The sequence below is a fragment of the Hyaena hyaena genome, unplaced genomic scaffold (assembly GCF_003009895.1).
Source record: "Hyaena hyaena isolate Hyena2069 unplaced genomic scaffold, ASM300989v1 scaffold_24, whole genome shotgun sequence".
In the NCBI taxonomy this organism is placed as follows: domain Eukaryota; kingdom Metazoa; phylum Chordata; class Mammalia; order Carnivora; family Hyaenidae; genus Hyaena; species Hyaena hyaena.
Window position 1 is genome coordinate 3,948,860 of NW_024080656.1, and position 16,017 is coordinate 3,964,876.

At 38.8% G+C, this 16,017-nt stretch overlaps 1 protein-coding gene across 1 annotated transcript in view; it reads left to right on the forward strand.

The window, feature by feature from the left end:
• NSUN7 (NOP2/Sun RNA methyltransferase family member 7) overlaps nt 1-16,001 on the forward strand; it is a 59,844-nt gene extending 43,843 nt beyond the window's left edge. Inside the window, exons 11-12 of the mRNA XM_039227014.1 lie at nt 11,809-11,932; nt 12,764-16,001. Of these exons, the coding sequence (XP_039082945.1) occupies nt 11,809-11,932; nt 12,764-13,405 (766 nt within the window). The 3' untranslated portion in view covers nt 13,406-16,001. The remainder of the gene's footprint in view (nt 1-11,808; nt 11,933-12,763) is intronic.
• The last annotated feature ends 16 nt before the right edge of the window (nt 16,002-16,017 follow it).

The window sequence follows — 16,017 nt, forward strand, 5'->3', positions numbered from 1 at the left end:
CTTAAAAAAATAATAAAAATACATGACACCAATTTGTTCTTTAAGACTGTACAATAAGGTATTTTAAAACACCTACTTTTTTAAAGTTTATGTATTTATTGTGAGAGAGAGAGCGGGAGGGGGGCAGAGTGGCAGGAAGAGAAAGAATCCCAAGCAGGCTCTGCGCTGTCAGCACAGAGCCCAACATGGGTCTCGATGTCACCAACCATGAGATCATGACCAAAACCAAGAGTTGGATGCTTAAACAACTAATCCACCCAAGCGCCCCTCTTCTACTTTTTATTTATTTCCCCTCTTCTGAACTTTCCCTTTAATTCTTATAGAAGGTTCTTGTTTTGTTCCTCCAAGTTTTATTTAAGTAATCTCTATCCTCAACATGGGGCTCAAAATCATGACCCTGAGATCAAGGGTCTCCCGACTGAGCCAGACAGGTGCCCCAGAAGGTTCTTAATATGCATATGGTTTGCTCTCTTGTTTTCAATTGATATTTTTCCTTTTCCCTTCATGAGTAGATATATTAATTACACATGTATTTTCCTTCTTACTTGACTTCCTTATTTAGTAGCTCCTTTTGGTGGCTAACTGCCAACCTTGTGTTCTGCCAACTTCTCAACACAGCAGTAGGTAACTCACTGTCTAGTAGCAACAAGAATTATTATGGGTATATAACCAAATGCATTAATGTGAATTATTTAAAAAAAATTTTTTTTTAACATTTATTTAGTTTTGAGACAGAGGGCACGAGCTGGGGAGGGGCAGAGAGAGAGGGAGACATAGAATCTGAAACAGGCTCCAGGCTCTGAGCTGTCAGCACAGAGCCCGATGTGGGGCTGGAACCCATGGACTGGGAGATCATGACCTGAGCCAAAGTCGGACGCTTACCTGACTGAGCCACCCAAGCACCCCATTAATGTGAATGATTTGATTTGTCTGTCAGGGATAAGTTTTCAAAGATTATAATATGACAAAATGGAGAAACATCTACATTTCATTTCATTAGATTTTATTTCAGATAAACCATGATAAACGATTAATCCATGATATGGTTTAAGATATACAAGTAATATTTAAAGACATAAAGACAGAATAATGTGGGGTTTGGGCTAAAACTGGAGATTATACATGTTTAAGAGGTTTAACTACTTGCTAAGGATGCTGTCGAAAGAACTTGTGAATTGCATAGGGAATTACACGGCATGGCCTCTAAAAATTATTTCTTGGGGCACCTGCATGGCTCAGTTGGATAAGCGTCCGACTTCGGCTCAGGTCATGATCTCCCAGTCCATGGGTTCGAGCCCCATGTCGGGCTCTGTGCTGACAGCTTGGAGCCTGGAGTCTGCTTCAGATTCTGTCTCTCTCTGCCCCTCCCCCGCTCACTCTCTTCTCTCTCAAAATAAAATGAAGACATAAAAAAATGTTTTTTAAAAATAAAAATTATTTCTTAATTCCAAAAGTATCAGAATTTAGGCTTGAAAGCAATGTTATATGCCATCTAATCTTATTACCTGTTGTTTAAATTTCCTTTTAATATTCCAGAAATAGCTAATTTTTGGACTTCAGCCATCATACCTTAGGTGTATGCAATTTTTTTCTTGTTCTCTTTTGTAAAAACTTCAAACTTTACAGAAACATGAACTTTAAAAAGCATAAAATTTTCCAAATCCCATCCCCTTAGATATAACCATTGTTAACAGTTTGATGTGTCGTCTTTCACGTTTCCAGGAACCAAAGGTTGTGAACATTTTAAGTTGTAATTGGCCTGTCAAGTTAGTCTTGACAAAATGTTCCCTCTTCTTTTTTTTTTTTTTAATTTAAATCCAAGTTAGTTAACATATAGTGTAATAATGATTTCAGGAATAGAATTTAGTGATTCATCACTTACATATAACACCCAGTGCTCATCCCAACAAGTGCTCTCCTTAGTGCCCATCATCCATTTAGCCCGTCCCCCCCTTCCCTCCAGCAACCCTCAGTTTGTTTTCTATAGTTAAGAGTCTCTTATGGTTTGCCTCCTCCTCTGTTTTTCTTTTCTTTTCTTTTTCTTTCCCTTCCACTATGCTCATCTGTTTTGTTTCTTAAATTCCACATCTGAGTGAAATCATATGATCGATATCTTCCTCTGACTTATTTTGCTTAGCATAATATACTCTAGTTCAACCCACGTAAAATATTCACTCTTATTAACCTGTTTCCCCACAGCTTCACAAATGCTGGGTTCTATCAGACTTTTAAATCTGAGGGCTAAGAAGATGGGGTCTAGTTGTAGACTAAATTGCCATCTCTCTCACCTCTGAGTGAGGCTGGGTACATTTGCTGTTACTGGCTGGGCAGTGCAGTGTTAGGTAAGCAATACTGGGGATTCCAGAGCAGTAGTCTGCAAACATTTTGCTCAAATACCCCCTGCAATTTTTGAATAATTGTGTATTGTAGTCTGTATTTTAACGTTTATATCTAATATTTTTCATGAGTTTCAATAGTTGCAAAATATATTATCACTGGAATATTATGTTACATATATTAATATGTAGTTTTTAATATATTTCTTTATATTAATATGTATAAATATTAAAATCTAATATTAATATATTATATATTTAATATGAATTAAATATATTTCTTTTTTTGATGTTTATTTTTGAGAGAGAGAGCAAGTGCAGGCAGGGAGGGGCAGAGAGAGAGGGAGACACAGAATCCAAAGCAGGCTCCAGGCTCTGAGCTGGGGCTCAAACTCACAAGCTGTGAGATCATGACCTGAGCTAAAGTTGGATGCTTAACTGACTGAGCCACCCAGGTGTCCTGACTTAAATATATTTCTGTTAAATCTTTGGATCTGCACACTTACCTTGTTTAATTTATGGAAAATGTTGAATTTGTTACCCATTTTACAAAACTAGATCTCATTGTCAAAACTAGATTGACCTTGTCAGGAAAAGTCTGACTTTATTCTTTATTCAAATAAACATACCCCTGTGATTTGCTTCTAATTTTAATTTGAAGATAGATAGTAATAAGGAAGGGGAGAGAAGGAGAAAGGGGAAGAAAGGGCAGGAACGGAATGAAGGAGCTGGGGGAAAAAGAAGGAAGAAGTTACTTTAAGAACAGAGCTTTGTGGGGCGCCTGGGTGGCTTAGCCGGTTAAGCGTCCGACTTTCGCTTAGGTCATGATCTCACGGTTCGTGGGTTCGAGCCCCACGTCGGGCTCTGTGCTGCCAGCTCAGAGCCTGGAGCCTCTTTCAGTCTGTGACTCCCTCTCTCTCTGACCCTCCCCTGCTCACGCTGTCTCTCTCTCTCTCCTAGAAATAAATAAAAAAACATTAAAAAAAAAATTAAAAAAAAAAAAAAAAGAACAGAGCTTTGTTTAGGGCTCGGCACCCTCTTAAAGATTTCTCTGTTTCGCTGTGGGAGAGGAGCGCCACAGTCTTGAGTTGTCCCTTCGTTTAGCACCTTAGAGATTTTAGCATTCCAGGACACTGTACTGCAGTGAAGTAGGTGCCTCTTTTTGTTGCGGGAGTGGGTATTGTGAAAGGAGAGGCAGCTGTAACATGGGTTACCATATCATCTACCTCAGTGGATCTTTGTGGGAATTGAATATATTAATACATGATCAGCGACTGGCACATAATAAATGCTCATTGTCATAGCGGTTGTTACTAATTTGTAAGTTGTTTGTGTTCTTTACCACTTTTTCAATTGCATTATTCATCTTTTTCTTCTTATATGTCTTACTGTATATTAGAGACATTAGCTGTTTTCATATGAATTATAAACAGTTTTTAGTTGTTCATATTTTAAGTATTTAAAATTTTAATTCCAGTAAATGTGCAGTGTTATATTAGTTTCAGGTGTGCAATATAGTAATTCAACAATTCTGTACATTACTCAGGTCTCGTCATGATCAGTGTACTCTTCAATCCCCTTCACCTATTTCCCCCACCCCCGCCACCCTCCTCTAGTAACAAATTTGTAACTACCAATTTGTTCTCTATAGTGGGTTTGCCTCTCTGTCTCTCTTTCTCCCCCATTGCTTGCTTGTTTTGTTTCTTAAATTCCACATACGAAATCACATGGTATTTGTCTTTCTCTGACTGACTTACTTCACTTAGCATTAGCTCCATCCACATCATTGCAGATGGCAAGATTATATTCTTCTTTATGGCTGAATAATATTCCATTGTGTGTATATACCAGAGCTTCTTTACCCATTCTTCAAACAATAGATGCCTGGGCTGTTTCTGAGTCTTGGCTATTATAAATAATGCTGCTATAAACATAAGGGTGCATGTATCCCTTGGAATTAGTGTCTGTATATTCTTTGGGTAAATACCCCATATGAATTTCTAGGTCTTAGGGTAGTTCTATTTTTAACTTTTTTGAGGAACTTCCATACTGTTTTCCACAGTAGCTGCACCAGTTTGCATTTCCAGCAAAAGTGTACAAGTGTTCCTTTTTATCCACATCCTTGCCAACACTTGTTTCTTGTGATACTGATTTTGGTTATTCTGACCAGTGTGAGGTGGTATCTCATTGTAGTTTTGATTTGCATTTCCCTGTTGCTAAGTGATGGTGAGCATCTTTTCATGTATCTGATGGACATCTGGATGACTTCTTTGGAAAAATGTCTGTTCATGTCTTCTGCGCATTTTTAAATTGGATTATTTGTTTTGGGGGTGTTGAGGTTTATAAGTTCTTTATAGATTTTGGATACTAATCCTTTATTGGATATATCATTTGCAAATATCTTCTTCCATTCTGAAGGCTATCTTTTAGTTTTGTTGATCATTTCCTTTGCTGTGCAGTAGTTTTTTATTTTGATGTAGTCCCAGTAATTTCTTTTTTAGGATTTTTATGGTTTCAGCTCCCACAGTTAGGTCTTTCATCCATTTTGTTTTTTAACAAATTTTTTAAAATGTTTTATTTATTTCTGAGAGAGAGAGAGAGACAGCATGAAGAGGGGAGGGTCAGAGAGAGAGGGAGATACAGAATCTGAAACAGGCTCCAGGCTCTGAGCTAGCTGTCAGCACAGAGCCCGACACAGGGCTCGAACCCACGAACCATGAGATCACGACCTGAGCTGAAGCCAGATGCCCAACCAACTGAGCCATCTAGGTGCCCCCATTTTGAATTTATTTTTGTGTATGGTACAAGAATGTGGCCCACTTTCATTCTTCTGCACGTTGCTCTCCAGTTTTCTCAACATCATTTGTTGAAGAGACTGTCTTTTTCCCTTGGCTATTCTTTCTGCTTTGTCAAATAGTTTTCCATGTAATTGTGGGTTATTTTGAGGTTTTCTATTCCATTCTATTCATCTGTGTATCTATTTTTATGCCATTACCATACTGTTTTATTACTACAGCTTTGTTATATAATGAAGTCAGAATTGTGATGCCTACAGCTTTGCTTTTCTTTTTCAAGATTGCTTTGGTTATTCAGGGTCTTTTGTGGTTCCAAACAAATTTTAGGGTTGTTTGTTCTAGCTCTGTGAAAACTGCTGGTGGTAATTTGATAGGGATTGCATTTAATGTGTAGAGTTTTTGGACAGAATAGACATTTTAAACATATTTGTTCTCCCAATTTATGAGCATGGAATGTCTTTCCATTTCTTTGTGTCATTTTTAATTCCTTTCATCAGTGTTTTGTAGTTTTCAGAATATAGGTCTTTTACCTCTTTGGATTTATTCCTAGGTATCTTATTATTTTTGGTGCAATTGTATATGGATTGTTTTCTTAATTTCTCTTTCTGCTGCTTCATTATTGATGTATAGAAATGCAACAGATTTTTGCACATTGATTTTGTATCTTGCCACTTTACTGAATTTGTTTATCAATTCTAGCAGTTTTTTGGTGGAGCCTTTTGGGTTTTTTTATTTATAGTAGTATGTCATCTGAAAATAGTGAAAGTTTGACTTCTTCCTTGCTGATTTGGATGCCTTTTATTCCTTTTTTTGTCTGATTGCTGCAGAAAGGCTTCCAGTACTATGTTGAATAAAAGTGGTGAGAGTGGACATTCTTGTCCTGTTTCTGACCTTAGGGTTAAGGCTCTCAGTTTTTCCCCTTTGAGGATGATATTAGCTGTGGGTTTTTCATATATCGCCTTTATTATGTTGAGGTATTTTCCCTCTAAATCTACTTTTTTGAGGGTTTTTATCGTGAATCGATATTATACTTTGTCAAATGCTTTTTCTACTTCTGTTGAAATGATCTTATGGTTCTTATCCTTTTTCTTATTGATGTGATGTATTAAGTTGATTGATTTGCAAATATTGAACCACCCTGGCAGCCCAGGAATAAATCCCACTTCATTGTGGTGAATGATTTTTTTAAATGTATTGTTGGATTCAGTTTGCCAGTATATTGTTGAGAATTTTTGCATCTCTGTTCCTCAAAGATTAGTTCCTTTAAGTTTGTTATTAACTGTTTTATGTATTTGGGTGCTTCCATGTTGGATGCATAATATTTACAATTGTTGTATCTTCTTGTTGGATTGTCCCCTCTATTATTATATAGTGTCCTTTGCCTCTTGTTACAGTCTTTGTTTTAAAGTCAATTTTGGGGGCGCCTGGGTGGCTTAGTCGGTTAAGCGTCTGACTTTCCGACTTTCGCTTAGGTCATGATCTCGCGGTTTGTGGGTTCGAGCCCCGCGTCGGGCTCTGTGCTGACTGCCAGCTCGGAGCCTGGAGCCTGTTTCAGTCTGTGACTCCCTCTCTCTCTGACCCTCCCCTGCTCACGCTGTCTCTCTCTCTCTCCTAGAAATAAACAAAACATTTAAAAAAAAAAAAAAAGTCAATTTTGTCTGACATGAGTATTGCTACTCTGGCTTTTTTTTTTTTCTTTTTCTTTTGAGAGACAGAGAGACAGAGAGAGTAAGCAGGGGAGGGGCAGAGCAAGAAGGAGACAGAGAATCCCAGGCAGGCTCTTCGCTGCCAGCCAAAGCCTGATGTGGGGCTCAAACTCACAAACCAGGAGATCATGGCCTGTACTGAAACCAAGAGTCAGACTCTTTATTGCTTAACCAACAGAGCCGCCCAGGCGCCCCCTCTGGCTTTCTTTTGACATCTGTTTACATGAGAAATGTTTTTCTATCCCGTCACTTTCAATCTGCAGGTGCCTTTAGGTCTGAAATGGGTCTCTTGTAGACAGCATATAGATGGGTCTTGTTTTTTTTAATCCATTCTATCACCCTATCTGTTGTGATTGGAATGTTTGGTCCGTTTACGTTAGAAGTAATTACTGATACATATGTATTTACTGCCTTTGCATTACTTGTTTTCTGGTTGTTTCTGAAGATTTTCTTGATCTTTTCCTGTCATTCTTTCTTTCATGGATTGCTGGTTTTCTTCAGTGATATATTTGGATTTCTTTCTCTTTATTCTTTGTCTATTTATTAGTGGTTTTTGATACCGTTAGGTTTGTGTATAACATCTTCTGCATATAACAGTCTACATTAAGGTGATGCTTGTTTAAATTGGAGCCCTTTCTTTACTCCTGTCTCCCCCATGTTTCAGGTATATGGCATCATACTTTATATCCTTCAATTTTGTGAGTTCCTTGACTGATTTTTTTTACAGAGGTATTCATTTTTTCTGTTTTTGTGTTCGCTACTTTCATACTGTCATTTTTGGCCTTCCCTTTCCATGCCAAGAGTCCTCTTTAATATTTCTTGCAGGGCTGCTTTAATGGTCACAAACTCCTTTAGTTTTTGTTTGGGAAACTCTCTCTTCTTTGGTTTTGAATGGCAGCCTTGCTGGTAGAGTATTCTTGGCTGCAAGTTCTTCCCATTCAGCACTCCGAATGTAGCATGCCACTCCCTTCTGGCTTGGAAAGTTTCTGCAGAAAAAGCCATTAATAGCCTTATGGGGTTTGCTTTGTATAACACTGCCTTCTTTTGTCTTGCCGCTTTTAATATTTTTTATCACTATATTTTTACCATTTTTATTACAATGTGTTGGTGGGGTGCCTGGTTGGCTCAGTCGGTAGAGCGTGCAACTCTTGATTTTAGGGTTGTAAGTTTGAGCTCCACGTTGGGTGTAATAAAATAGTAATAATAAAAAACAGTATGTCTTGGTGTGGTCCAGTGAGTATCCTTATGATCATTGCTTTAAATTCTCCATCAGACTTGTTACTCTGTTTTACTTAGATCTCCAGCTGTAGCCTTCTCTAGTTCTTTCACTCGGGACAAATTCCTCTGTCTTCTCATGTTGTCTAAGTTTCTGTGCCCATTTCTCTGTGTTAGGAAAGTCAGCTATGTCTCCTGTTCTTGAGGGTAATAGCTTTGTGAAGAAGAGGTCCTATATTACCCTGCAGTATAGTGTCCCCTTTTTCCCAGGGCTTGGCACTTCTAGGAGTGTCTCCAGTGTGTTGTGTGTATGCTCTGCTGTTGTGTCCTAACTGCTATATCCATCAGGCCAGCTGTCTGCAGAGACTCTCTTTGCCTATTGTGGGCAGTGTTTGGTCCCTGGCCTGCATATGTCCATTTTTAACTAGGTGCGCTCTGATCTGCTTGTGAAATGAGACACGTCTCCACTGTCACAAGAACTAAGGCCTCTCACCAAAACTTCTGACAGGGGTTTGGGCCAGTCTTCTAAAGAGCGGCCCTACCCCACTGAGACTGAGGCAAGCATGACTGGAAAGGGCAGTTCTTCCAGATAGCAAGGGGGCGGGGCTTGGTGTAAGCAAGTTAGGTAGCAAGTGTCGAGTGTTCGTGGTATACTGGTACCTGCAGGTGGCCCCGTGCTTATACTGAGGGGCTGTGGAGGGAAAGGACACTGGCCAGCTTCTTTGTTCCTGGAGGGGTCTCTCACTGAATGCTGCCTATCTGGGACAAGTGCCAAGATGACCAAATAACCTCCTTGCTCTGTGCCCCAGGCACTCTTCAGATTGCTGTTTTTGCCTACTATCTCTCCAAGAGCAGCGCCAATGTCCTCTGAGCTCTCCTTTAAAACTCCAGGCTCTAAGCCTTACTGGTTAAAAGAACTCACAAAATTTAAGCCCTTTCACTTTCCAAGTCTATTGCTGTGGGTATTTGTCTCTCCTGTGCATTCCCGTGTGCCAGTCTGTCTCTCACCCTTCTCTGAGATTACAGCTCCCTCCCCACTGCAGCACCATGATCCATTTCTCTCCCAAGCCAAGTCTCCACACTTCCTACTTTCTTTATTGTGGCCTCGTCTCTACCTTTGGTTGTGGAGTTTGTTCTTCTAGTCTTCAGATTGATTTCTGGAGTATTTAGGATGATTTGATAGGTATCTAGTTGTATTCGTGGGACAAGGCAAGCCTAGCGGCTTCCTACTCCACCATCATCTTCCAAGAATCCCTGTAGACCTGGATTTCAAGGACTCATGTGATTAGGTCAGGTTCATCTTGATAATATGCATAGCTTAAGGTTAAGGGACCTTAATTACATCTGCAAAATTCCTTTTGCCATGTGTTTTATTTTCCTGGGTTGCCACAACAAACTATCCCAAAATTGGTGATTTATAGCAAGAGAAACTTATTCTCTCACAGTTTTGGAGACCAGAAGTCAAATGTCAGTTGTTGGCAGCGTTGGTTGGCTTCGGGGGCCTCTGAGGAAGAATCTGTTTTATGCCTCTCCCAGCTTCTGGTGTTCGCTAGCAATCTTTAGTGTCCTTGGCTTGTAGCTGTGTCACTCTGATCTCTGTCTTTACATGGCTCATCCCCTGTGCGTCTCTGTATCCTCTCTCCTTTATAGGGATACCAGTATTGGACTTAGGGTCTACTCTACTCCAGTATTACCTCATCTTAACTAATGATATCTGCAAAGACCATATTTCCAAAGGAGGGTACATTCTGGGTTTTGACCGGAGATGAATTTCAGCCCCCAACAGTCCACCTTTGCCCCCAAAATTGATGTCTGTCTCATGTATCAAACACACTTAACTTACCCCAGTATCCTCAAGTCCTTATTCATTCCAGGATCGATTCTAAGTCCAAAATCTCACCTAAATAGCATCAACTCCACAAATCCCATGTCATCATCTAAGTCAGTTATCCATGAGACTGGGTATGAACTTAACTTTATTATGCAAAGAAATGGCCTGTAAGCTGGAGTCTGGAAATAAATTCGCTATATAGGGATATTGTAAGGTAACTTAACCAATTTTAATTAGGATAATTACCATTAAAAAAGACAGCATATATAGCTAAAATATATATTTATTAAACACTAACTGAATACTTAACTAGGTGCTAGGAATATATTAATAAATTAAAATTGACAAAACCCTAACCTTCATATTTACATTTTGGAGCTAAATATGTTCCAACTTGTTAAGAAATCATTATTTTCATGAGAATATTTTTTACCTTATGTGAATAAATGGTTTTTGATGATTTCTATTTATGTTGAGCACATACATGAATAGGCCTCAGAAATTCAGTTTGTTGGTTACAAGGTTGGTGAGAGGAGCAGCTAGCTCTCTTGCCTTTAGAACCTACACAGCTATTATACTTCAGCTTAGTTCCGCATAAACATTTATTAAGCACCACCTTCTGCACCACTATTTGGCATGTCATCAGAGGTCATGTGTATCTGCCTGCATCCTAAGTAACCTCTGCATCCCTTCACTCACCTTATGTCCCAGCCATATGGAAATACTTGCTGTACCCTGAACATTTTTTATGACACTTGTGTCTTTGTTCATGTCCTTCTTTCTGCCTAGAAATACTTTCTTTACCTATGGGATACTTAACTTGCCTTTCTAGATGCAGAACCAATGGGACTTCCTCTGTGGAGTCTTCACATTTGCTATCCTGTGGCCTGAGTGAATTGCACCTTATTCTGTATTCTACACCATTTTGTCTCTACTTGGCTCAGCATTCTTATTGGCTCTTCTTTATATTATTATAAACCGATGAGTTCCTCCAACTAAACTGTAAACTATTTAAGAGAATTAATTGATATTTATATGCCTTGCACATCATAGGCAAATAGTGAATGAATATAAATTGAAAATAATTTTAAATCACTAAATTCTGTGCCTGAAACTAACATTACATTGTATATTGACTGGAATTTAAATAAAAACTTGAAAGAAATGGTTTTAAAAAATTTCAGAATACATAAAATTATTAATAAGAGTTCCTGATATTTTAATTTATATGGGAAAATATTGCTGTGATTAAATATATTTTAATTGCAAAAGCATAGGAATATAAGAATTATCACTGTTGAATGAGAAATTAAATAGTAAATATAAAAACCAAAATGTTACCTTACACATAATAGTGATTAGAGATTTTTATGTTTCTAACACAAAGTCTTTTGTTATGTGCTAACTTTGAGCACTACATAACTCATCCATTAATACTCAAAAAGTGGTTAAGAATAATGCAGTGAAAATGATGTGCCATATTTTTATATTGTAATTATGCAAAAAGCAACCAAAAGAAGGAAGTCACACTTTTTGTATTTTGACAACATGTGAAAGTAATGGATTTTTTTCTGTTACATCTTTGTGCTTACTGTATGTATTTACCGGTTTTGATAATGGAGGTCTTTTTGTTAACATATTAGTGAGTTGGAAAGGAGTTTTTAATTTGTGGAAAGGTTGGTATTCTTGGCAAAGTTGTTTAAAGATGGAAACCTTGGCAAGCATAATAAATTCTGGACTAACATGAAATATTAGAACTTTTAATTTATAATAATATTGTGATGCTTCAGCATTTTATTCTTATGGGAATTTTTGTTTAAATGATTAGAAAACATAACAGAAGAAAAATTGTTGCAATTTACTGTCTCTCTTGGTTGGTAAACAAGCCATTCTAACTATTTCCTCTTTGCTCCTGTCTATTGCAGGCTTAGTCCTCCTGTCCTTCCCCTGAGCTCATTGAAGGAAATACATCTGTCTACTGATAAGTTTTTCAGAATGGAACCATCTGAAGTTACCAATGGTTGTTTTCTTTCTGTTCTAACAAGGGAGGTAAGGGGGAAATCCCAATCCACGTCATACTTTGTTAAGAATTAAGAAACGACAAGGCCTCAAAAAGAGGAACCTAGGAATTTTGTGAACATTCTGTAATGGTGTGTTTATTTCATAAGTAGCTAAAAGACAGGGGAAAGAATTATAACTGTGTTACACAAAAGTCCCTAATTTTTTTAAGTTTATTTATATTTTTAGTAAGCTCCACACCCAACATGGAGCTCGAACCCACAACCCTGAGATATCAAGAGTTGCACATTCTTCTGGCTGAGCCAGCCAGGTGCCCCCAAATCCCTGTTTTTCTCTCTTTCCCCTGAGTATGCCTCCCTTGCCTGCTCTCCACCCCCACTTCTCCAAGCACTTTGCCAACATCTAGTTCATCTTAGTTCACATGGGAAAAATAGGCTCTGTAATTCTTTTTGTTCCATCAGATTTACAGATGGGGAAGTTTTGGGGCACCGGGGTGACTCAATTGGTTAAGTGTCTGAGGATCATGACCTCATGGTTCATGAATTTGAGTCCCACATTGGGGTCTCTGCTGTCCGCACAGAGCCTGCTTCAGGTCCCCTGTCCCTCTCTCTTGCCCCTTCTCTGCTTGCTCTCTCAAAAATAAATCAATAAAAACTTAAAACAGAATAAATGGGTAAATTTAAGCATACACAAATAAGTCATTTGCTGAGGTCTACGGGATATATTAGGGACTAAGGCCTAAAAACCTTTTCTTTTATAGTAATAAAGATACTTTTATTTTTACTGAAACACTGAGAAGATCTGTAATATACACAGTAATAGTTAACTCCAACATTTAGTAACTGCTTCTTTTGATCGTAGCGGGACCCATCTGAGGCAGTGTCTGTGAAAGATGTTTTGGCCCGTGCTGCAGCAAAGGGTCTACTGGATGGAATCGAGTTGGGTAAAACTTCAAAACGGGAGAAGAAGAAGAAGAAAAAATCAAAAATATCATTGTCAAAAGCTCCCATGAGTAATAACGGCGGCATCCAAATGAAAATCGCTGAATTCCTGACCCGAGAAAGTAATGCAAATGCTGATCGGTCAGAGATACTCACAACAAAAACGTCTCTTCCGCAGAAAAATACAACTACAGCTGGTTCTTCCTCACAGGTCAGAAAACCCAACAAGCCCGCCAGCAATTCTTTAGTGCCTACATTTACGAAGAACACATCTCGCCCCAGACCATATGAACGACAGACACACTTAGCAAGATCTCGCCCAGAAGACAGAGTGATGACACTGAAGCCTGTAGAGATTGTTTTGCCTCCAGTCATGTTGCCGTTTCCAGGTTCCCAGGAGATCAAATCTCAGCTCCCAACTCGACATCTTTACTGTCGTTGGGTTGGACCCAAGACTCTCATGCCCAGCTACTTTCCCTCACCAGTGATCTCCAGAAGAGGGGAAAAGCCTAAAGAAAACTTACCTTCCTCCCTGCTCAGGCGTCCTCGACCATGGCTTTGACTGTCTTGTGTTTTCGACAGGGGTCAAGAGCAGCTGATGTTTTTCAAAGCCCGGTATTTCTCCGAGGGTTAGCCGTCCCTATGTAAGATACTCCTACTTTTGCCCACTCGGTATCTTCTAAATGTGGTATCACCTTCACGAGAATTAGGACAAGTGAGAAACAACAATGGAGGCAATTCAACAAAATCAGAATTCCCACATCTCAACAGCTCAGTGCTGATCTGTACTGCAGCGTCCAGCTTAGACTCGGTATCTGCTGTCAGAACTTGTGTCTCTCCCCTCAACTTTCAGTCTGGACTCAGGACACTGGTTTTAAGAGAAAGGTGTGGCAATTTATACTGAAGGGAAACACTGTCGGCCTTGCAACAGACTTGAGGCGGTCTACTAGAAAGCGTAGGTGTGCAAAAGCTGCGGATTTCTCACACCAGCTTTACGTTGCTTTTTCAGTATCCACCTGTGGTTTGACATTTTCAGTCTCTATGATTGATTTTTTTCTTAAATATCAAAACATTCTTTAAACGGGGGTGTTATGAGTTTTTGTGATGTGATTGAGATGGAGTAGGAAGAACAGGAGGTTCCAAAGATCCAGGTGTGTGTAGTTCAGATGTATGTTAAGAGAGCAAAAATGGTTTCTCATTAGAAGAGCTTCTGGATCCTGAGCCGATTGAACACAATCAGCTGTCCCTTCTGTTTATGCCAAATCTGGTTGTAAAAAAGTGGCTGTACACAAATTTCCATCCCAATAGTACTAATTCTGAGGAAGAGGCAAAACTGTGACCCCTCTTATTGAAGAAATCCATGAAAATGTCTGATTCTGTTCAAAGATCAGGTAAAAATGCTAAAATCTACCAGTCATTTCATATGGCACATAGTAATCAAACTTGGGTAAATCATCTCTGATGCACAGTTAAGATATATTGTAGCACTATGTTAATTATATTAAAAGTCAATTCATCTTGAATGTATTATCCATTGTCTACCAAGAATTAGTATGATTATCATTTCAGGGTCTATTGATTTTCTTCTTTATCATGGAAACAGAAATTGACATTTAATCAAATAAGTTACAACTATGAAACCTATTGTTTAAGAAAATGTTCATAGACACAAAGTTTGAATATAAAGTTCTATTTTCAGAATCCAGTCGTGTTGAACAGTGTTATGTAAATTCCTAACTGTTCAGTTCAGGCGGCATGATTTCAGTAGGATATTATCCTCTTCAAGATGAATTTTTAGATCTGTTTTAGCTTAATACTCTATTTTCTCACTTGCAGTGAGGATAAACAAAATGGTGAATTTCATTTTATTGGTAATATTTTAGCTAAAAAGTTACATTTATCAGTAGAATATGTCAGTGAAGATAGGAAACAAGCCTTTGTACACTTGAACTTTGTATTTTAAATCCTCAAAGAATTCTCAATTATGACTCTCAGCAAGTACAGAAATGTTGTAAATGCTCAGCTTATTTTACCGACTGCAAAAATCAAAAACGATAGATTTCTTTGTTCCAAAAACTCCCTTTCCTCTTTCCCTCCGGTTTGGCTGGCTCGGAGCGCCCCGTGCCCCTAGGGCACTGGTGCAGCTGCAGTGAACTCTGCTGCGTGCAGAACTGCCGTGTTATCCCTGGAATCGCTCATCCCTCCTGTGCTCTCCCCATGCTGAAAAGTATGCGTTGGCCACAGTAGCAGGCCTGAGAGCCTTATTTTCTGTGATGGTCTGAAAAGGAAGCCCTCATTGTGAAGGAATAGTTCAGCGTGTTTTTCTGATAAACTTGTGATTCATGTCATATCACGACTGAAGCCACTTATTTTCAGTATCTCCTAACACGCATCTTGCCACTATTCTCTTTAGAAATCTATGGAGATTCTGAAGGGTTTGTTAAGCCTGTCGTTTTCTTGAGAGTCTTCCGAGAAGGGCATGATAAATTATTTAAGTACTTTTGTAGCGACAAAAGGGAAACATACTTTGGATAAAGACAACATGAGAGAATGAGTGAAGGAGAATATTGATTACACGGACAGTCTCCTTTCTTGAGCTTCTTAGAGGGAAGTGCTGCAAAAATCTAAAGTAATGGGTTAGCAGTATTTAGAGTCTCCAGTGGCAGATTTTATCTGAAATTACTTGCCACTAATATAATACCTGAAACCAAAATGAAAGTTCATTCCTTCAGAGTAACTGCCTTTGATAGAGTAAAAGAGAAACTATGGGTGCAGAAACGCAAGAAGAACCAGAAAAATGGGTACAGACTCTAAATCCTGCTTCTCTTCCGCATGTCTGACAGTTAAACTCACCCAGATTCACCTGGTTTTTCTGGTTACCTTTGATTTTGGATTTAGTGCCTGTGCAACTTTACTCTTCATTCTTTGACGTCAGGTTCTTAAAGGAACTGAAAGGTAGACTCTCTTAACACTAGACTGCTTACCCAGGCCTTGCATTGGGGACTCAAGATGCCAGCTGTCCTTCCTGGTCACCGGATAAGAGCAGTGTGGTGAATTACTCAAAATTTAAAGTTACCTTCTAGTTCTTACCAGGTGGAAACCTGCAGTAGTGAAGCAGAATAATTTGAAAATAAAATGACTGGTGTGGCGACCCTGGACTTGAATTTCCATTCC